This window comes from Trachypithecus francoisi, unplaced genomic scaffold, assembly GCF_009764315.1.
Source record: "Trachypithecus francoisi isolate TF-2019V2 unplaced genomic scaffold, Tfra_2.0 Lachesis_group16, whole genome shotgun sequence".
In the NCBI taxonomy this organism is placed as follows: Eukaryota; Metazoa; Chordata; class Mammalia; order Primates; family Cercopithecidae; genus Trachypithecus; species Trachypithecus francoisi.
In genome coordinates this window covers 27441787-27466077 of record NW_022681461.1, presented here as the reverse complement: position 1 = coordinate 27466077, position 24291 = coordinate 27441787, and the positions used below count along the sequence as shown (strand labels likewise).

At 36.4% G+C, this 24291-nt stretch overlaps 1 protein-coding gene across 3 annotated transcripts in view; it reads left to right on the top strand.

Moving 5' to 3' along the window:
- The window catches only part of SMC5 (structural maintenance of chromosomes 5), a 103831-nt gene that overhangs the window by 65111 nt on the left and 14429 nt on the right, over window positions 1-24291 (top strand). For all 3 annotated transcript variants that reach the window (XM_033237120.1, XM_033237119.1, XM_033237117.1), the window contains 6 exons: window positions 715-809; window positions 1423-1555; window positions 4518-4691; window positions 4796-4965; window positions 9971-10094; window positions 10501-10623. In XM_033237120.1, coding sequence (XP_033093011.1) covers window positions 715-809; window positions 1423-1555; window positions 4518-4691; window positions 4796-4965; window positions 9971-10094; window positions 10501-10623 — 819 coding nt within the window. The remainder of the gene's footprint in view (window positions 1-714; window positions 810-1422; window positions 1556-4517; window positions 4692-4795; window positions 4966-9970; window positions 10095-10500; window positions 10624-24291) is intronic.

Here is a 24291-nt window from a genome sequence, read left to right as displayed (position 1 = left end):
CTTCCAATCCCCTGGAATTTTTGCACTCATAGTTCATGGGGCAGCCAAGGATTTAGATGGGCGTTTATAGGCAGATTTTGAGACTTCTCACTTTGCAACTCCCTTCCAAGAATTTACCCTCTCAGTTTACAGTCAATCTAGTCACCCCAAACTCCATCCTTCCATCCTATGATCCCTCCAGCCAGAAAGACTGCAGCTTTCTACTGGAATTCTTTCCCCACTCCTGATGCTCCAGATTGGGGAATGCCCCCAAGCCACAAGCCACATAAACACAAATCTCACCTAGTGCTATTCTTTCAGATGTCAACTCCTTTCCAACTTCTTTCTTTTGTCCATCTCCAGTGCCTTAAAATAATTGTTTTTAAGATTTTGGCCAGAGTTTACAATCATTGTAGAAAAGTTAGTCCAATACAAGATAATCTACCAATAATGTAAGCATAACTATCTCCCTTCTGTATTATTTTGAAGTAATTCCCAGACATTCTATTTCACCTGTAAATATTTTGGTATGTATCTCTAAAAGAAGTGGACTCTTTTTATGAAAACACATAACTATAGTATTATCACAGTAAAAAAATTTATACTAACATCTAATATGCCATGTTTGAGTTTCTTACCTGTCCCACAAATGTCAGTAGGAATATGGTAACTATAAATCGTTTCAGTAGAGAATATATGGTAATTAAAATAATATTTTCTTTTCCCTATATTCAGGTTCGTGACAACAAAAAATTAAGAGTAAATGCTGTTATTGCACCCAAGAGTTCGTATGCAGACAAAGCACCTTCAAGATCTTTAAATGAACTTAAGTAAGTCTTGAAAATATTAAGATTTATTTAAATATTGAATTATTCAACATTTATTGTTACATAAATAAGCTATTACAAGCTGTATTATTTCCTTTTAAGATCTCTTAAGTCGAATATAAGGAAAAATTTAGGCACAAGACCATGATACAGTTAGCACACAGCGAGTGTGATCCGATATGATGTTTCAAATCTACAGAACAATACTAAACTGTTTAATAAAAGATGCTAAAGTAGTTGTTTAGTTATTGGGAAAAATGAAATGATAAATTATCACTTCATAATGCAGAAATAATTTCCAAAAGGACTAAATGTAAAAAATTTTAATTATAAAATAATTATAAGTAAATATCTTAACTTGGAATATAAATAAGCATTCTAAACATAATGGAAGAAATTTAAAAAGAGTAGTTTGTAATCATAAAAAGCTTAAGCTTTTCTGGTAAGCGAATAAGTCATAAGTGATTTTAAAATATAAAAAAAAGAAAAAAGACTTTTCCTGTGTCATTGTTGAAATAACGTGTGTTTTACTTATTGTTTTTTGGTGGTTTATCAACTCTCAGTTTTTTTAATGATATTTTAAGAAGAAAAATCTAATCAATACTTTTCCTTTCAGACAATACGGATTTTTCTCTTATTTGAGAGAGTTATTTGATGCACCTGATCCTGTAATGAGTTACCTTTGCTGTCAGTATCATATTCACGAAGTTCCTGTAGGAACTGAAAAGACCAGAGAAAGAATTGAACGGGTAAGGAAGTAGTGACTCATGTACTGAATCATGTACCAAAAATGTAGTTTTGTTAAAACTTCTTAGCTAAAGGCAAGCAAAATGTGTCAGAATTTAAGTAAGTCTGTTGTTTTTAACCATGCAGAAATTATCTTTGTATTATTTTCCATATGACATAAAACATTGACTGTTAACTAATACATTATGAGAGGAGTGATGTGGAGTTAACTAGAATAAATACTTAATACATTTAGGGTAATTCAGTAAAGTTAAAACCTGAAAAGAGATACCTTGTACACTAACCTGATTCTGCCTTGCTTGGTAAACCTATGTGAAAGCATTATATTAGTAGTTTAGTCTTTTAAATTATTATATGTGAGATTATTTTTAAGACAAATTATACTTTAGAATGGCAGGCAGGCTGGGGTATTAAACTGTTTTTGGTCAACCTTCCTTTTCTTAAAACTTATAATTAAGATTATCTCATGTATGAATGACCACTCCTCATAGGATTTGTTTGACTAGTACATACAGCCACAGAAACTCCTAGTTTCTGTATTCTGCTAGTACTGTTTGGAATTTTATTCTTTACAATCTCTGTGACTCCAAACCATATGCACTTTTATCACAGGCAGAAACAGAAAGGAAATCTCTCCTGGAACAGGTTTTTCCAGTGTTAATACCAAGTTGCTGTATTAATACTGCTTATAAGCATCTAATAACCAACTATAGACCTAACTACTACTTATAATACTGAATTTATTAAAAAATATGTTTTAAATTTCTAACAACCAGTATATAAATATTCCTAAGATGATTCATTTGGGGGCTATCTATACTTCATTAACAGAAGATATCATTACCAACTCATTTTGCAAAAACAAGTCACTTACAGTAAGTTGCCTGCCTTTGATTAGAATTGTATCATATTATGGTAATCATTTGTGAAAACCAAAAGTAGAAGTCTGTGTGTGGGTATCCTACTTTTTTTTCTTAATTCACTGAGGTTTAGAAAAGAGGACAAGACCATATGCATAGACCAAACCAATTTTTGTCAAAGTTTTAAAGGTGGATGGGACTGTCTCTGAAAGTAAGATTAGTAGGACTTTTCTACTAACGCACAGAGACAATAAAAAGGTTGATAAGGACTTTTAAACTTCACTTTGGGGCAGAAAGGAGCAATTACTTTTTTTGGAAATTTATTTTCCTTTTTGAACATTGCTTCAAGTTGAGTTATTTTCGTGTACTTTTACTTTTAACATTTTAAGTCACCTAGGGAGCTTTGACACTGCTGTTTGTACTAGAGAAATAGCTTTGGAATTCATATTATTTATATTAAAAGTGAAATTGTTTTCTTCCCATTTCTTTTTCAAGTGTTTTCATTAATCTTAATCTCTTTGGTGTTATATACTGTGTTTTTAAAATTCTCAAACACATCAAACACCTTATTGTCCCATGCCTAACTCAGTTCTATGTTGTATATAATTTATGATGATATACTTTTCAGACATGTGTATGTACAAGAAAACCAAGTTAGAAAGTGTTTCAAGCACCTAGTAAAGATTATCTTAGCTATCTTTCAGAAGATGAAAACCTTTATTGAGGAAATTTACTGCCTTCATATCCGCAGTCCTTCTGTTTGAGACAATAATGGCTAGATAATGGCAATAATGGCTGTATCTCTTCCTCAGGATAAAAATATATTCTTTATGTTTTCCTTTATTATTAACTCTTAACATTTTACATTCTCTAACAGTATACCCTATTTACGGAATTGTTCTCTCATTAATTTCTAAGATTCTCCCTTTGGTTAAATTGTCTGCTGACTTATTTAGCTTGAGATGTCACTTTTATGGAAAGTACCCTTCCTTCACTAACTCTGTCAGTTCAAATCCAGTTTAAAACTCATTTTTAGGAGACTTGGATAGACTAAAGTCATCCAGTCTATCCCTTTATTTCAGATTAGTCGGGATTTAGGATTTACGCTTATTGACCTAGTGTGCTTAAATATGTCTTACCTCTTCACTTAGACTATAAACTTCTGGAAGGAAACAAGCCACAGTAGTATTACAATAGCATCTAAAGGTTTTTAGAGATTGGAAACAACCTCTAAAAATGCTCTGCATTGCAGCAGCCTACTCTATAAATATACAGAAATAGATCAAATAATGGTATACTTATGGTATTTATAATATATTTTAGTTTATGAAATCCATGTATAAATTCTTGAGAGAAAAGTTCTAAAAAAACTTTAAAAATAAGAAAAGGCTTTGAAATCTATGAAAAATGTTTCATTTGATGATTATTCTCAAATACACAGGAACTAAACATAAGATTATGTATCTTCGAACAGTATAACTGAGAGGAGGGGAGAGTAAATGACTTACCCAAGATAACATAGTTCAATGTACTGAGCACCCTTCTCTCCTGGTATCTCTTCTTTAGATGTAACAAAGCTCCAAAACTACTTGGGAGAGTCGTATAGTAGCATAGAAGTATAGCTGACTTTGCTAGTTGTATGGGCCACCTTTTTTGAAATTTTGTTGGATACGTTAAAAAAAAATTACTAGACTCAGTGGCTCACACCTGTAATCCCGGCACTTTGGAAGACCAAGGCGGGAGAATCTCAGAGGCAGGAATTCAAGACTAGCCTCCATAGGAAGCATGGAAAAACTCCATTTCTACAAAAATTGTTTTTAATTAACCGGGCATGGTGGCACATGCCTCTAGTCCCAGCTACTCAGGAGGCTGAGGTGGGAGGATCACTTGAGCCTGGGAGGTTGAGGCTGGAGTAAGTTGAGATCGTGCCACTGCATTCCAGCCTGGGTGACAGAACGAGACCCTGTCTCAAAAAAAAAAGAAGGGGGTATATCTACTGTATTTTGATCCTCCAAAATTCAGTTGGTCTGTATTTCTAATTATTTAGTGCTTTAAAATATATAATTTATATTAGATGTGTACTAATTGTTGTTTTACATTATAGGTAATACAAGAAACCCGATTAAAACAAATTTATACAGCAGAAGAAAAGTATGTGGTGAAAACTTCTTTTTATTCAAACAAAATTATTTCTAGTAACACATCTCTAAAAGTAGCCCAGTTTCTCACTGTCACTGTGGACCTAGAACAAAGAAGACACTTAGAAGAACAGCTAAAGGTTGGTTAATTTGATCCGAATATTAGAAAATATTAACTGGATTTCTAATACTTTCACTGGAACAGTTTTTTAAATATTTTTAACAATTTTTAAATATTTTATAGGAAATTAGTAGAAAATTGCAAGCAGTGGATTCAAGGTTGATTGCCTTACGTGAAACAAGCAAACATCTGGAGCACAAAGACAATGAACTTAGACAAAAGAAGAAGGAGCTTCTTGAGAGAAAAACCAAGAAAAGACAACTGGAACAGAAAATCAGTTCCAAACTAGGAAGGTATCTTTTAGCCTGTTCAGGGGGGAGGCACAAATTACTGTATGGGTGAATATTAATTATACACTGTAATAACAACACCATTTCCACAAGCACGCTTTGTAGTAATTTCTCTTTAATCTTACTACATAAAACACAATTTTAGTCCATAGGGCAAAAGGAGATGAATGTTGAGTGTTACAAATTCTTCTGTTCTTTGAGCGGTTATTCCAGTCTCTGAACTCCTTTATATGCTTTAAAATTAATGAGGACTTTGAAGAGGTTTTGTCTGCCTGGATTGTATTTATTGATATTTACCATATTAGAAATTAAAACTGAGAATGTTTAAAATATTCATTAATTTATTTTTTTAGGTAGAGATGGGACAGTAATTTATTTTAAAAATAACAAGCCCATTATATGTTAACATAAAAATGTATTAAGAATAGCTGTTTTCCGGCCGGGCGCGGTGGCTCAAGCCTATAATCCCAGCACTTCGGGAGGCCGAGACGGGCAGATCACGAGGTCAGGAGATCGAGACCATCTTGGCTAACACGGTGAAATCCCGTCCTTACTAAAAATATACAAAAAACTAGCTGGGCGTGATGGTGGGCGCCTGTAGTCCCAGCTACTTGGGAGGCTGAGGCAGGAGAATGGCATAAACCCGGGAGGCGGAGCTTGCAGTGAGCTGAGATCCAGTCACTGCACTCCAGCCTGGGCAACAGAGCCAGACTTCATCTCAAAAAAAAAATAAATAACTGTTTTCCAGACAGAATACATTTAGTGAGAAGAGTGGCATTGTTTAACATTTTTGCAGATTTCTTTAGTTGAAGTCAGTAGGTTTTTCCCTACTTAATTCTGTATTGAGTTTGTAGTGAAATGTTTGAGTTGAAGTATATGAAGGAAATTTGGCTTCCCATAAATATGCAGTTGGAAAAGGGAGGAGTATTTTAGACTTCAGATAATTGTGGATATTCTTCTTTAATACTACATCAAAACTTGCCAAAGTGTAGTTTATTAAGGTTTAATTGCAGTGTAGAGTCTGAAACCATGTCAATGATCTTGCGTACTCTGTTACATTAAAATCCATTGCACTTTAGATGGCGCTTTTACTCATGAATGATTTAGTTATAGCATGCATTGGTCATTTGGAAAATACTGGTTCATCAAGTCACAGATATTTCAAATGGACTTTATCATTGGCAACAAATGTTGTCAGTTATTTTCCTTGAAATGACAAGCTCCCTTTATTCCTTTTTGGAAAAAGAAAAATGACCAAATAGCCAAGTGCAAACAATTATAGTTTGTCATTTTTTAAGTAAAAATGGTATTCCATGAAAAAAAGTGTCTAGTGTAACTCCAAACTTAATCACACAAGTGCTTTTCCTTGAAACAACATTTATACTTTTGAATATTCTACAGATGTGTAATAAGTACAGCCTGCCCTCCATATTCGTGGGTTCCACATCCATGGATTCAACCAACCACAGATCAAAAATATTCAGAAGGCCAGGTGCAGTGTCTCATACTTATAATCCCAACACTTTGTAAGGCCAAGGCGGAAGGATCACTTGAGTCCAGGAGTTTGAGACCAGCCTGGGCAACATGGCAAGACCTCATCTATTCAGGCAGGGCAGGGAGGAGGGAAGCAAGAAAAATATTCAGGGTGACAAAATTGGATGGTTATGTCTGTATGGAACATGTACAGACTTTTTTCTTGTCATTATTCCTTAAGCAATACAATATAACAACTATTTACATAGCATTTATGTTGTATTAGGTATTATAAGTAATCTAGAGATAATATAAAATATATGGGAGGGTGTGCATAGGCCATATGCAAATACTACATCATTTTATGTAAGGGACTCAAGCATCTATAGATTTTGGAATCCTTATGGAGTCCTGAAACCAATCTCTGATGGATACTGGGGGACAACTATATTATGTACTTCCTATGTCATGACATTGAATATTAAAAATATATATACTTGAGATTTTGAGGTTTAATAAAATTTATGAATTTTACTGCTTCATCAAGGATATTAAGGGAATTTGGCATTTTAAAAAATTTCAAGTGCATGGCAGTGAAGAATCTAAGGACTAGTATACTTTGGTGCACTAGTTTTGATAGACTACCTTGATTTATTCTAAAGCACTAGCATTTTTACTCTCCATTGCTTTTACACCATCAGTGCAAATGTCAGCATGGTGAGAAAGGCAAATGATGCCCTGTTATTACCATGAAAACAGTTTTTAACTCACAGACTCCTGAAATAGTTTCAGGTATCCCCAGGAGTCTGTGGACCACACTTTTGCGAACCACTGCCCTACATGATTATCCAAAACACTATGTCCATTGAGTTCTGAATGGTAGGAGAGGGGAGGGGAAGGTGTAGGCAGAAAAATTGTCAAATTGGCTATTTTCTCTCTAGTTCTGAAAGAGAGTAATAAGGAAAGAAAAGGTTATATTGATTTTTACAGAATAGATTTGGCACCTGAGGGTTTATCTTACTCATTTAGTTGCAGTCTTCCTTGTGACAATTATGTCTGCTTGGCCTTAATGGGTCACAGAATTCTGTGCAAAATGTGAATATAATATTGTCGAATGTCTCTTTTTTTTTTTTTTTTTTTTTTTTGAGACAGGGTCTTGCTCTGCTACCCAGGCTGGAATGCAGTGGCATGATCACAGCTCACTGCAGCTTTGAACTCGGGCTTAAGCGATCCTCACACCTCAGCCTCCTGAGTAGCTGAGACCACAGGTGTGCACCACTATGCCCAGCTTATTTGTAGAGATGGGGTCTTGCTATGTTGCTGGGGCTGGTCTCGAACACGAGACCTCAATCAGTCCTCCCACCTCGGCCTCCCAAAGTGCTAGGATTACAGGCATGAGCCACCACACCCAGCCAAAAGTCTTTTCTAAATGGAAAACTACTGGCTTGTTGTGAAAACCCAGTCACCCATTCTCAGAACGATTGTAACTTTTAGATCTTTTGTAGAAACCAGAATATATAAGGTAGGATAAAAGCTATTAGGGTATCAAGTCTGGGGAAAAGGCACATGGTTTCTAATTTCAAGGTTTTTTCCATATCCTACCATAACACAGCCCACAGCTTTTTGTTGTTGTTCTGACTTCTTGTCTATAGACTAAAGGTAGATATTAGTGACATAATATTTAATAATAAGTAACAGCTCATCTTGAATAAGGTTTGTTTACCTTGACTTAATATAGTTTGTATTCCTAAACACATTTAAAAATTGAATCATATTTGAAATGTATTAGGAAGATTTGTTCTTTGTTGTTTATGTTTTTTTAAAGCAAACAATTGCCCATTAACTTCTAGTTTTAAAATTGGTAATGTTCCTTGGTTGTTTAAAGCAAGATATATCTATTTAGTCTAGCTTCCCGGAATTTGTTTCAACTTTAAACCTTTTTTTTAAAACTTTTAACGCTTTCCTTCATTCCTATTCAATCTTCTGCAAAACGCTCAACTTTTACTGTGCAACTGCAGTATTGAACCCATTGTCTAAAACTAAACTTTCTCCTCATAAAGTAATGTTGATTTTTCACAGTGAGATGACTTTTCATACCTGTTACTAGCCTACTATCTCCTACTTATATTCACTTTAGACTACTGCATTGGTGATCTAGTTAGTGGACTCTGCCTGACTGGTCACTTCTCTATTTAATTCATGCAAAAGACTGTTGTAAAATGTATTTTCTTTGCATGTTCCTACCCCATTCAAGAATATTCATTATGAGGCTGGGTGCTGTGGCTCACGCCTGTAATCCTAGCACTTTGGGAGGCCCAGGCGGGTGGATCACTTGAGGTCAGGAGTTTGAGACCAGCCTGGCCAACATGGTGAAACCCTGTCTCTACTAAAAATACAAAAATTATCTGGGCATGGTGGTGGGCGCCTGTAATTCCAGTTACTTGGAAGGCTGAGGCAGGAGAATTACTTGAGCTGGGAAGTGGAAGTTGCAGTGAGCTGAGATTGTGCCACTGCACTCCAGCCTAGGCAACAGAGTAAGACTCCTATCTCAAAAAAAAAAAAAAAAAATTCATTATGGGTTTCTACAGTTACTACATAAAATTTAATTAAACACTACTCTCCTTTAGGCAAGCTTTTATAGATTATTCAAAATCTTGTTTTGCTCTACCCATTCCAACTTATCTCCCTCCCCTCCCCAACATACCCTTCCTTGTACCATTCTGGCCACTCTCTACAGCACCCACTGAACTTATTTATTATTGCTTCCATCCTTTGTTCTTTTCCCTTGGAGGCAACATGATGTAGTGGAAAGAACATGGACTTTGGTACCAAACACATCTTAACACTTAATATCTGTGATTTTAGGCAATTTACTTCACTTACCTGAGCCTTAGTTTCTTCATCTTAAAATTGAGAACATACTATTAACTTTTAGGATTATTGTGTTGTGTTTCATTTTTTGTTTCTGTTTTTTAGCTATTAACTCTCCCCACTTAAGCTCCTTAAGGGAAGCGACAGTTTTGTAAACAATATTAATAGCAACAGAAAAAACCTATATTGATTGATCAGTTATGGGCCAGGCACTATATTTAGTGTGTTACATGTGTTACCCCCCCCCATACATAAGGAAACAATGTATTACCTTTTTTAAGCTTCACCACAGCCCTATGGAGGAAGTACTATTATTATCTATAATTTATAGATGAGGAAACTGAGGCTCAGAAGAGTAACTTGTCCAGAGTTAAACTGCTCATTAGAGAATGGCAAAGAGGAAACAAAGCCATCTTTCTGACTCCAGATCCTAAACAATTAACACAGGCATTACCTGGACTATGCTGGGGCACATAATATATCTCAACAGGTATTTTTTAATCCTGACTGATCACACAAAATGATTGTTTAATCTAGGAACTAGCAGTTCATATATCTGAAAAGTATTGCTAAATATATCCCAGAAAACTGCAGGAGACCAAAGAATTTGGGCTCAATGCTTGTGTTTAACCCTGATTTCTTCATCATTATATGTGTCATACAGTTTAAAACTGATGGAACAGGATACTTGCAACCTTGAAGAGGAAGAGCGAAAAGCAAGTACTAAAATCAAAGAAATAAATGTTCAAAAAGCAAAACTTGTTACTGAATTAACAAACCTAATAAAGGTAAGGTATTGTTTTAATTTTAGTCATTTTTTTTACAGAAAATAGCGGGTAGATAAGATAGTAAAACCTTTAGAGGGAGGGAAGGTTTTGATTAAGGTTTTTGACATTTTAGTTATATAAGCAAGAGATCAGTTTCAGCTTGCTTAGTTGCTTGACATTTTCTTTAGAGGTAATAAATAGGATAAAAACACTCATTAAGCTAAATGTGTTTATACCAGATGACTCCCTTAAAAACAAAGGAAAATACTTTCTAAAAAATTGTTATAAGAACTGAACTGTTTGAGAGAGATGTCAGGCACAATAGGAAAATTATTTTTTCATGGTTTATAATTTTGTTTTACAAAACTTTTTTATTTCTAAAACATAGGTAACATAAAAATTAACTCTTAGGGGTTTTTGTTCCTAGATTTGTACTTCTTTGCATATACAAAAAGTAGATTTAATTCTCCAAAATACTACAGTGATCTCTGAGAAAAACAAATTAGAATCAGATTATATGGCCGCATCTTCACAACTCCGTCTTACAGAGGTAAAATGTTTGCCTTTACTTTTTATTTGGAGGTTCTAACCTCAGACTAGTTTGAAAATATGTATCATGTGTCATCACTAGCAATATATAGTTCGTTGTTTTATTCTATTTAACTTACAAATTTAATGCATCATGTTGATGAGAAAGCAATACTTAAAATACTTAAGACAGGTTGAGTAACTTCAGCAATTTAATCTTTTGTTAATATCTGACTGTGAAATGATAAACACAGAAATACTGGGTGGAGGGGAGAACATGTGATATACCACATTAACTTAAAACCTAAAGGAGAGCTGGCAATAAGATGGTAGTGACAGTGGCATAGTTTTTGAATCTCCAAAATCCCTTCCCAAAAATAGAAGAGCAGCTAGAATAATATAACAGCAAACCTATGGACAACACGTATAACAAAACTAAGTTTCAACGTATCTGTACGGGTGTACTGCAGTACTATTCTGACGCTAACCATCCTGAGTCACTATCAAACTGTATACCCTAGGGGCATAGTTCCCAAAAAGACCACCCTTACTTCAGACACCATCTTCAAGTTTAGGGGTCCCCAGGTCACTTGTATTTCTGACCAACTAGCTACAAATTCAAGAGTTCCTATGACCCCCACTCAGATTCAATAATTTGATGAAACAACTCAGAATTCGAGAAAACACTTCTTAATGATTATAATTTTATTATAAAAGATACAATCAGGACTAGCAAAATTAAGAGACACAGGGCAACCAACATCTTGGAGGGTCCTAAACTCGAAAGTTTCTTTACTCTTTTCTTGTGCAATTAGGGTGCATCACCCTCCTCACACATCTCCTGGTTCATCAAGCAGGAGGCTCTACCAAGCTTCAGTACTCAGTTTTCTTATTGGGGTTTCATTGTGTAGACATGGTTGATTGAATCATTGGCCATGTGGTTGAGCTTGATCATCAGCCCCCTTCCCTGGAGTTTGGGAAGTTGGGCTGAAATCATGTGGCTCAAAGACATGTGTATTGCTCAAATCATGCAGTTGATCTTTGTGGCATTTTCTACCCTCATCCTGAGTCTTATTCTTAGCATTAACTCAGGAGTGATCCAAGGGGCTCATGAGTATTACAGACTTTCCTATTGCTCAATTCCAAGAACTTTAGAGGAACCAGCAACAAAGTCCAGTCAAATTTCTTTATTATACAGCACCTGTGAACTCCAGAATACAAGTGGGTAAAATAAATCAGCAGCAGCATCAAGATATCAAGCATGGTATCAGCAAGGGAGGGCTCAGAGAATCTGAATATCAGATTGCCAGCATCCTGATCATATCTAAAGGTCCCATTAGTTGTAGAACGCTTAGAGACCAATTTGAGAGCAGCTAAAACTGGGAGGCAACTTTATAGACTTCAGGAAGTCTGGATAGTGCTGGGGTGATCTAGCCTTGTGAACTCTCAAACTAACTGAAACTCCTTTGCAGAACAAAACTCCTTACTGAAGAGAACTAGAGCTACATGATAAAGGAGATCATAAAATATATATTCTATGGTTATAAGTCTGACAGTGTAACTAAAGCACATTTCTCTGAAAATGTAAGAAGGGAAATAATGCAAGTAAAATAGAATATATTTACTGATTGTCCTATAGATATTTTCAGAAAATAAAAGGTAATTGCTTCAAATTAGATGTTTTGGGAGAGGAAAATAAGGGAGAATTTCAAAATTATTTATAGTGGGGAGCCAATAGATAGTATCCCCCAAAACTATTAAGGACATAAGGATATTATGTAAGATATTTGCATAATAATAACCTTTGGAATAAAAATAAAAGCCTTCCTAAATACCAAAAAAATATACAAAGACAAGAGACTGGCAGGGCAAAAAGATCACATAACTAAAGACTAGATATTTTATTTACAGATGTAAGAGACATAAAAACAAATACAACATAAAACAGTGGCAGAGCTAAGGCCAAACATCAGTCATATTATTAAATACAAATGGATATAATTCACCTATGAAAATATTTTTTGGAAATAAATTCCAACACTGTGCAGAATGTGAGAGTTACATCTAAAAGAGTTTGAGAAAGCTTTAAAATAAAAGAATGAATGGGTGCAAGGGATCTTTTCGGGTGATGGAAATGTGAAATTGGAATGTGGTGATGTTTACCTAGCTCTGTAAATTTACTAACAGTCACTGCATTGTACACTTCAAATGAGCGAATTTTATGGTATGTAAATTTTACCTCATGAAAACTTAAGTAAATGGAGGAGCAAAGGTATACCAGGCAAATGGAAATACAAATTTTAAAAAGCTTAAATATCTCAATATGCTGCTATGGAGTGATATATATATTCTTAGGTCTAAAAAAGAAAGAGAAAACTTTATAGTATGTTACTATCAAAGAAAGGATCAGGGAAAGTGATTACTGTGCCTTTATGTTGGCTTATTTAAAAATTACAGTGATAGGCCGGGCGCGGTGGCTCAAGCCTGTAATCCCAGCACTTTGGGAGGCCAAGACGGGTGGATCGCGAGGTCAGGAGATCTAGAACATCCTGGCTAACACGGTGAAACCCCGTCTCTACTAAAAAATACAAAAAACTAGCCGGGCGAGGTGGCGGGCGCCTGTAGTCCCAGCTACTTGGGAGGCTGAGGCAGGAGAATGGCGTGAACCCAGGAGGCAGAGCTTGCAGTGAGCTGAGATCCGGCCACTGCACTCCAGCCTGGGCGACAGAGCGAGACTCCGTCTCAAAAAAAAAAAAAAAATTACAGTGATAAACCAGAATCTTTTTTTTTTTTTTTTTTTAACCGGGGATGGGAAATGACAAGGTTAAAAGCTACACTCATCTAAATAGATCTTGTATTTTTTCCACTTTGGAACCATCTGCCAACAAAACTAAATGAAATTTTCCAAAAAGACAAGCTTAGTAAAAGCACAATGAAACAAATGCATCTAACTTTGTTTTGTTAGCAACATAGCCTAACAGAGAAAAGTTATTCCAAATGACTATAAAACACTGTAATGATTCTAAGGGAAAAAAAAAAATTGCAAAAAAAAAATCATATACTCTTTTCAGTAATCATAATGTTAATATTTGTAATATTATTCTGAAAATATAGAGTAAAACAAGTACTTATGTTAATGTAATTACTGTTTTTAGCATAAGAGAAAAGGGATTCAGATATAGAAGAAGTAATAAAACCTTAAAGCTTTTAATTTGAATGTAAATATCAGAATGAACTCAATGTATTTTCTCAAAAAAACAAACATTTCCTAGCTTTGTCTACTAAAAAGACCTAGATTATGACCTCTCAATACTATTTTTCACTAAAGTGGCCCATTGGAAAAATGGCTGATTTCAGGTCCAGGAGAAGAAATGTTTATATAAGATTAGCCATGATCATCTTGTCATAACAAAAATCAAAGAAATTATCAGAGATGACTTGGTTATCAACAGGACCCAGGAGCCTACATGAAGAATCTTTTACCTGCCATACATGAAGAGATAATAGATGGAAACTTATAAAAAATGTCTACATGTACAAGTTTATATAATGATGCTAAAATAAAATAATATTGGTCACTTGGGAGGATACTTGGGAACTGACTCGTGAATTTGAAAAATGGTTAGAGAATTTTGCATTTATCCTGAAAAGAAATAAATGATGAGAAATTTCTCTTTAAAGAAGTAATTTATAAACAAGAAAGGAATTAGGCTGTTACTACTTTGCAGCTGCTAATGAATCAGATTACATTAGTTTTCAGCATCACAAAAAGATAACCAGATTTTTATGTGTATCCTAATGAAAGGACACACCACCAATATGGAATAGGGTATCTCTTCTCACACTGCTAAAAAGAACTACCTGAGACTGGGTAGTGTATGAAGAGGTTTAGTTGACTCAGTTCCACAGGCTGTATAGGAAGCATGGCTGGGAGGCCTCAGGACACTTAACAATCAGGTGTAAGGTGAAGGGGAAGCAAGCACGTCTTACCATGGCAGAGGATGAGGGGAAATGTTACACACTTTTAAACAACTGGATCTTGTGAGAACTCATTCACTATGACAAGAACTACAGGGGGAATCTGCCCCCATTATCCAGTCACCTCCCACCAAGATCCTCCCTCAACATTGGGAATTACAATTCAACATGTGATTTGGACAGGAACACAGAGCCAACCATATCCTTCTGCCCCTTGCCCTTCCCAAATCTCGTCCTTTTCATATTTCAGAACACAATCATGCCCTCCCAGCAGTCCCCCAAAGTCTTAACTCGTTCTAGCATTAACTCAAAAGTCTAAGTACAAGTTTTATCAGAGACAAGGCAAGCCCCTTCTATCTGTGAACCTGTAAAATCAAAAACAAGCTAGTTGCGTCTAAGATATAATGGGGGCACAGGCATTAGGTAAATACCCACTTTCAAAAAGGGAGAAATCAGCCAAAACGAAGGAGCTACGGGCCCCACACATGTATGAAACCCTGCAGGGCAAACATTTAAGTCTTAATGCCCCCAAAAAATCTCCTTTGACTCCATGTCTCACATCAAGGCCACACTGATGCAAGGAATGGGCTCCCAAGTCTTTGGGCAGCTCCACCCCTGTGGCTTTGCAGGGTACAGCCCCCACAGCTGCTTTCATGGGCTGACATTAAATGCATGCAACTTTTCCAGGCATGCGGTGCAAGCTGTCAGTGGATCTACTATTCTGGGGTCTGGAGGACAGTGGCCCTCTTCTCACAGCTCCACTAGGCAGTGTCCCAGGGGGGACTCTGTGTGGGGGCTCCAACCCCTCATTTCTTTTGCACACTGCCCTAGTAGAGATTCTCCATGAGGGCTTTGCCCCTGCAGCAGACTTCTGCCTGGACATCCAGGCATTTCCATACATCCTTTGAAACCTAAGTAGTGTCTCCTTCAAACCTCAACTCTTGCCTTCTGCACACCCACAGGACCAACACCTCGTGGAAACTGCCAAGGCTTGGGGCTTGCACCCCCTGAAGTAATGGCCCAAACTGTATCTTGGCCCCTTTTAGCCACACCTGGAGTGGCTGGGATGTAGGGCACCACGCCACAGGGCTGTACAGAGCAGCAGGGCCCTGGACCTGGCCCAGGAAACAAGTTTTCCCTCCTAGACTGCCAGGACTGTGATGGGAGGGGCTGCTTCTGACATGCCCTGGAGGCATTTTCTTCATTGTCTTTGCCGTTAACATTTGGTTCTAATTTACTTCTGCAAGTTTCTGCAGCCTTGAATTCCTTCCCCAGGAAATGGGTTTTTCTTTTCTACTGCATGGTTGGCTGCAAGTTTTCCAAACTTTCATGCTCTGCTTTCCTTTTAAAGTTCTAGTTTCAGGTCGTTTTTGTTTATGCAAATGAGCATTGGCTGTTAGAAGCAGCCAGGCCACATCTTGAGTGCTTTGCTGCTTAGAAATTTGTTCCACCAGATGCCCTAAATCATCTCTCAGGTTCAGAGTTCCACAGATCTCTTGAGCAGGGTCACAGTGCTGCCAGTCTCTTTGCAAAAACATACCAAGAGTGCCCTTTACTCCAGTTTCCAGTAAGTTCCTCATCTCCATCTGAGACCACCTCAACATGGACTTCACTGTCCATATCCTTGTCAGCATTTTGGTCACAACCACTCAACAAGTTTCGAAGTTCCAAACTTTCCCTCATCTTCCTATCTTCCGAGCCTTCCAAACTGTTCCAGCCTCTGCTTATTACCCAGTTCCAAAGTTGTTTCCACATTTTCAGATATCTTTATAGCAGTGCCCTACTTCTCTTGTATCAATTTTCTGTATTAGTACATTCTCACACTTCTATAAGGAACTACCTGAGACTGGGTAATTTATAAAGAAAAGGTTTATTTGAATCACAGTTTTTCAGGCTGTACAAGATGCATGGCTGGGAGGCCTCAGGAAACAAAATCATAGGGAAGGTGAAGAGGAATCAAGCGTGTCTTACCATGACGGCGAGAGAGAGAGAGAGTGAATGGGGAAAGTGCTGCACACTTTTAAACAACCAGATCTTGTGAGAACTCAGTATCATGAGATCAGCAAGGAGGAAATCCACCCTCATGAGCCAATCACCTCCCACTAGATTCCTCCCCCAACACTGGGGATTATGGTTCGACATGAGATTTGGATTGGGACACAGAGCCAAACCATATCAAATAGTCTTATGAAAAATATCAAATTGCAGTGTAAGTCACTAAAACAGGGTTTCTCATCTGAGCATTATTGACATTTTAGAGTGGATACATTTTTTTGTGCTTTTTAGAATGTTCAGCAGCATCCCTAGCCTCTGCCTGTTAGATGTCAGTAGTACACACACACACACACACCTCACCCCAGTTGTTACAATCAAAAATGTCTCCAGACATTTGCCCCCTGGGGAGCAAAAGTACCTCTGGTTCAGAACCCTGGTCTAAAACTACCAGGTTACAATAAATACAGGAGAGCAAGAAATATATTAGATGACACTGAGGAATACAGTCAGCAAAACCTAGAATATAAGGAACTCTGTAGGGCAAATAATTTACTTCAGCACTCTTCAATAGAAATACAGTGTAAGCTCTACATGTAACTTTTTTTTTTTTTTTTTTTTTTTTTTTTTGAGGCAGAATCTTCACTCTGTTGCCCAGGCTGGAGTGCAGTCTCGGCTCACTGCAACCTCCGCCTTCTGGGTTCAGGCGATTTTCCTGCCTCAGCCTCCCGAGTAGCTGGGACTACAGGCGCTGCCACCATGCCCTGCCAATTTTTTTGTATTTTTGGTAGAGATGGTGTTTCACTATGTTGGCCAGGCTGGTTTCAAACTCCTGACCTCAGGTTATCCACCCACCTCAGCCTCCCAAAGCCTGGGTTTCTGGCATGAGCCACCACACCCAGCCTACATGTAACTTTGTAGTAGCCAGATTTTACAAAGCAAAAAGAAATGGGTTAAATGAATTACAATAATATATTTTACCCAGTATATCCAAAATATTGTCATTTCAACTTATAAGCAATATTGAAAATTTACTAATAAGCTATTTTGTATCTCATATTGTCTTTAAAATACTTTATACTTAAAACACATCTCAAGTCAGTAAATTTTCATCAGAAATACTTGATCTATATTTTGATTTTCTAAAACTGATAGTTGAAAAAGTTAGGTTCACATACCCAAGCTGTTCCATTTTCCAATAGCCAGGAACAAGTATCAGTTTTTAATTTTAAATTTAAATTCAAATTTAAAATTCAGTTTTTCAGTCGATTTAGCCACATTTTAGTGCTTTATAGCCACACGTGACTAGTTTCTATTTTATTGGGCAGTACAGTTTCTGAAATATATTTCAACGAAAAATGGAAGGGGAAACCTAAAAGTTTAAAAGGACTTAAGAAATGTATTAACCAAATATCATGTGTACACCTTATTTTGATTCTGATTTAAACAAATCAACTACTTTTTAAAGGTAGAAAAAAATAGGGAGATTTGAATACTGACTCAGTACTTGATAATATAATTTATTGATAATATTTTTAGGTTTGATAGTAGTGTTATGGTTATGGGTTTTTTTTTTTTTTTAAGTCTTTGTCTTTTAAAGATATATTGCCACAATATTTATGAAGGAAATGATAGGCTGTCTGGGATTGCTTCAAAATATTCCAGAGAGAGGGCCATTTAGGACAGGAGTATACATGAAACAATATTGGTTATGAGTTAATAATTGTTGAAGCTGGATAATAGGTATGTGAAGGTTTACACCATTCTCTCTACTTTTGTGTATGTTTGAAATTTTTCATTACAAAAAGTAAAGCTTCCATTCTTGGCGATGATGAAGTAACAGGAACCATATTTCCTGTCTCACTTGAACCCACTAAAAGATGTGGCAAACTATGTCAAATAGAGGTTTTCAGACATTGGACAACAGGCAGCACAGGACAGTGATCCTTGAGAGAGGGGGTAAAAAGCACAGTGAGCCCTATGATTGCCTCATCTTACTGCTTGGAAAGATTTTGCACACCACAATGCAAGGAGCGTGACAGAATAGCACTACAGATCCTATAGACATTAAAGGATATTAAGAGAATATGATTAAAAACCTTATGCCAATAAATCTGACAACTTTGATGAAATGGACACATTTCTTAAAAGACACAAAACTACCAAAGGTCACTCGAGAAGATAATAGGTAACTAGACTAACTTTATATTTATTTTAAAAATTGAATTTCTTATTAAAAAGTTTACCACAAAGAGAACTTCAGTCCCAAAATCTTCACTGGTGAATTCTACCAAGCATTTGTAAAAGAATTAATCCCGGCTGGGTGTAATGGCTGACACTGTAATCCCAGCACTTTGGGAGGCCGAGGCAGGTGGAACCTTTGAGTCAAGAGTTCAAGACCAGTCTGGGCAATGTGGCAAAACCCTGTCTCTACAAAAAATACAAAAATTATCCAGGCATAGTGGAATGTACCTGTAATCTCAGCTAGCTACTCAGGAGGCTGAGGTGGGAGGCTCACTTTAGCCTGGGAGGTCAAGGCTGCACTAAGGTATGATTGGACTGCTGTACTTCAACCTGGGCGACAGAATAAGACCCTGTCTCAAAAAAAAATCCCAGTTCTACTTAAGATTTTCCAGAAGGTGAAGAGGAGGGAATACTTGAAGCATTATATGAGGCCAGCATTACCTGATACTAAAGACAGGAGAACTAAAGACTAATACCTATCATGAACATAGACCTGAAAATTCTTAATAAAATGTTGGCAGGTCAAATCCAACGATATATAAAAAGTAATACATCGTAACCAATTAAGTTTTATCTCAGAGATATAAGGTTGGTTTAATATTTGGATATTCATCAATATAATTCACCATATTAACAGACTGAAACTGAAAAACTAGATCATTTCAATATATACAGAAAAAACGTCAAAATTCAGCATCCCTTCCTTATAAAAACTTTTTACAGCTAGCAATCGAAGGAGACTTTGTCATTCTGATAAAGGATATCTGAAAACCAATAGCTCATATCAATCTTAGTGGAAAACTGTAAACTGTCCCCTTATGATTGGGGACGAGGAAAGTGCCCACCCTCACCACTTCTAGTCCACATTGTACTGGAAGTTCTAGTCAGTGCAGTAAGGCTAGAAAAATTAAATGTATTAAATGTTAGAGAAAAAAAAAAAACCCTCCAAACATGATCATCTCTGTGGAAAATCTTAAGGAATCTACAAAAATGCTACTAGAACCATCAATGAAGATTAGGAAGATTGTAGGAGATAAATTCAATATATAGAAGCCCCACCTACAATGAACAATTGGCAATTGCAATTTTAAACAGTACTATTTACAGTAGCATCAAAAATGAAATACCTGACTGGGCATGGTGGCTCAAACCTATAATTCTAGCACTTTGAGAGGCCGAGGCTGGAGGATGACTTGAGCTCGGAAGGTCAAGGCTGCCACAAGCTGTGATTTTACCACTGCACTTCAGCCTGGACAAGGGAGTGAAACCCTGTCATTAAAAAGAAAGACTTTGGGAGGCCGAGATGGCCAGATAATCAGAGGTCAGGAGTTCGAGACCAGCCTGGCCAACATGGCGAAACCCCATCTTTACTAAAAATACAAAAATTAGCTGGGCATGGTGGCACACGCCTGTAATCCCAGCTACTCGGGAGGGTGATTCAGGAGGATCACTTGAACCCAGAAGGCAGAGGTTGCAGTGAGCCAAGATCATGTCACTACACTCCAGCCTGTGTGACAGAGTAAGACTCTGTCCCAAAAAAAAGAAAGGAAAAAAAATACTAGGTATATATTTACAAGACTTGTATCCTGAAAACTGCGAAACTTTGATGAGAGGAAACTTTTCTGAGAGAAACTAAATACATTGTGAATCAAAAATTCAGGATTTCTTAAAATGTCATTTCTCTTCTAAATCTATAAATTCAGTAAAATTTCCAGCCAGATTATAGAAATTGAGTTATTCTAAAATACAGTGGACTTAGAAGAGCAAAAACAACTTTGAAAAGTAAGTTGCAGGACTCCCACTAATTTTAAAATTTATTATGATGTTACAACAATCAAGACATTGTATTAAAGTAGATATATATGGATCAATGGAACAGAATAGAGAATCTAGAAATACATCCACATAAAATTCAATAAAATTCCCAGCCAGATTATAGAAATTGACTTATTCTAAAATGCAATGGACTTAGAAGAGCAAAAACAACTTTGAAAAATAAGTTGCAGGACTCCCACTAATTTTAAAATTTATTATGACGTTACAACAATCAAGACATTGTATCTGTATTAAAGTAGATATATATGGATCAATGGAACAGAATAGAGAATCTAGAAATACATCCACATATTTATGGTCAGGTTTTTTTTTTTTTTTTTTTTTTGACAAAGATGCCCAGGGATTTCAATGGAGAAAGAGTAATCTTTGTAACAAGTAGTGCTGGAACAATTGCATAGTCATATGTAAAAAATGAACCATACCTTTACCTTGTATCATATACAAATGAGTTACAGACTTAAATGTAAGAGCTAAAATTATAAAACTTCTTGAAGAAAATGTAAGAGAAAATCTTAGTGACCTTGGTTTTGGCAAGGATTTCACAGATAAAATAGAAAAAGCACAAATTATAAGAGAAAAAGAATCATTGCATTCATCAAAATGAACAACTTTTGCTTTTCCGTAGATGCTGTTACAGAAAGGCAAGCTACAAACTGGGAGAATATATTTGCAATACACCTCACAGAGGACTTGTATGTAGACCAAGAGGACTATGCCTGTGGGCCAAACCTAGCCCAAGGTCTTGTTTTTGTAAAGTCCCTGTGAGCTAAGAATAGTTTTCATATGTTTGAGAGAGAGAGAGAGAGCGCGCGCGCGTGTGTGTGTAATGTGACAGAGACTTTATGTGGCCCTCATGTGGCTCTCAAAGCCTAATTTCCTTATTGGCATTTAAAGTTTGCTGACCCCTGATGGATGCTATAAAAATAATTTCAACTATCAATACAAAGAAGACCAACCCAGTCAAAAAATGGGCAAAGAACTTCACCATACTAAAGGAAGTATATGAATAGTAAATAAGCACATGAAAAGATTCCCAACCTGACTTTACTGGTCTTAGGTAGAAAAGAAAAAGTTATATATATATATATTTATATATATATATATATTTTATATTTTATATATTTATATATTTATAATATATATATATAATATATAATATATATTTATATATATAATATATATATATTTATATATATATATTTATATATATATTTATATATATATATATATAAAAGAAAAGATGCCCAACCTTATTAGTCAGTAGGGAAGTTTATGTTAAAGGCATGAGTTACACCATAAACTCACTAGAATCGCTAAAATTTTAAAAGACTGATCATACTAAATTGCTGAGAATTTGGAGCAGCTGTAACTGTCATATACTGCTGGTGGGAATTTAAAATGTATATAATCACTGTGGAAAATCATTTGGCAGTTTAAGGGCTAAATATATACCTGACATATGAAATGAAAGGGTGTGTCTATGAAAGACTGGTACACTAATATGTAACAGCTGTCTTTGTAATAGCTAAAAACTGGAAATAAGACCGGGTGCAGTGGCTCATACCTATAATCCCAGCACTTTAGGAGGCCAAGGCAAGAGAATCATGCCCAGGAGTTTGAGACCAGCCTGGCAACATAGCAAGACTCTGTTTCTACAAAAAATTAAAAATTTGCCTGTCATGATAGTGAATGCCTGTAGTCCCAGCTACTCGGGAGGCTGAGGTTGAAGAATCACTTGAGCCTGGGAGGTTGAGGCTGCAGTGAACTGTGATCATGTCACTGCACTCTAGCCTAGGCAGTAGAACAAGACCCTGTCTCAAAACAAAGAAACAACAACAACAAAAATGGAGGTTAATGCCCAGCAACATCTGAATGATTAAACAAATTATGGTATGTGGAATATTACTCTGCCACAAAAAGAAATGAATTACTGATACACACATGAATGAATCTCAGTGAAGCTGAGTGGAAGAAACCAGACCAAAAGAGAGCATGCACTATATAATTTCAAAGCTTTTGAGGGTAATAGATATGTTTATTATCTTGATGGTAATAGCTTTACAGATGTGTATATTTGTCAGAATTCATCAAGTTGTCTCCTTTAAATACTGCAGTTTATGATTCCTTGGTTACACCCCAAAAGTTAGGGAGGAAAACTGAAATGAGTTACAAAAAAAATTAAGTTAGAGTTTTATCATTTATTTCACTTGTCTTTTTATTAGTATTTTTATTATATCATTTTAAACATATACAAGATTATGAAGAGTAACATAACATCCATGTGTCCACTACCCCTCTTTAACAAATGTTAACCCTTGCCATATTTGTTGTAGATTTTTAAACCTATTCATGTATTCAGAGTCTCTTTTTACCCTTCCCCATGTATTCTACTTCCCCAGAGTCTGGCACTCTTCGGCAGGGTTATGTACGTGATTCACTGTACACTTAATTTAAATGTAATAAATGTATTTGTTACATAAATGTGAATTATATAGGGGTGGCTTTTTGTGGAAAGCATCCATAAAGGGTAGATTTTAGGAAATGTAGACATAGGACTGCACAGGTGAATGGAAAGATTAAATCAGAGTAAAGTAGCAGCTTTATTATTCTGAAGCCAACCTCTTCAGACCCTTTGACTTAAGAAAAACAATTTTGCTAGCAGATAAGCAACTAGGAGTATGCAGGCACAAACACACATAACCAAACAAAGCTGAAGATTAGGTTTGATATGCTAGGACTGGGCAAAAGCCACAGATGTGAAAAACAGGAAAGTCCTCTCCCCCACTCCCCACCTTCACCAAGAACAAAGGAAGGAAAGCATGGCAGAATGAATAGCAGTAGTATTCTAAATAGGTAGTCGGTGTCCAGCAAAAAGCAATCAAAGGTAAGTCCCAAATGGGAGTGGAGAGTGAAGAAAATGAACTAGCTACCAGAGGAGAGCCTCATCAGGGCTTATTTCCTGGGCATGTGGGGAATGTCATCTGCTACTTATTCATTTGTTCTATTGGTAAGTAATTGTAGAGTCCATGCTGAAGTTACTTCATTGATTGAGCTTATGAATGTGGTTGTTCCATATAGGAAATGTTGTTATAAAAGAGGTTTCATGAAGAAGTTGACCCATCAGGCAGATAATATTAATATGTATAGCTTTAAATCCAATAACACAGTTGTATTAGTCCGTTTTCATGCTGCTAGTAAAGACATACCCGAGACTGGGCAGTTTACAAAAGAAAGAGGTTTAATGGACTTAGAGTTCCATATGGCTGGGGAGGCCTCACAATCATGGTGGAAGACAAGGAGGAGCAAGTCACATCTTACATGGATGGTGGCAGGCAAAGACAGAGCTTGTACAGGGAAGCTCCCCCTTATAGAACCATCAGATCTCATGAGACTTACTATCATGAGAACAGCATGGGAAGGACCTGCCCCCATGATTCAGTTGCCTCCCACTAGGTCCCTCCCACAGCACGTGAGAATTCAAGGTGAAATTTGGGTGGGGACACAGCCAAACCGTATCAACAATACAATATTTGATTCTGGTGCCTGAAGTTTTACTTTTACCTCAGTATTAACGAGAAGAAAATGATTTGTTTGTGTCATGTTTACAGAAGTATGAAATCAATGGCTTTGGAGTAAGTAC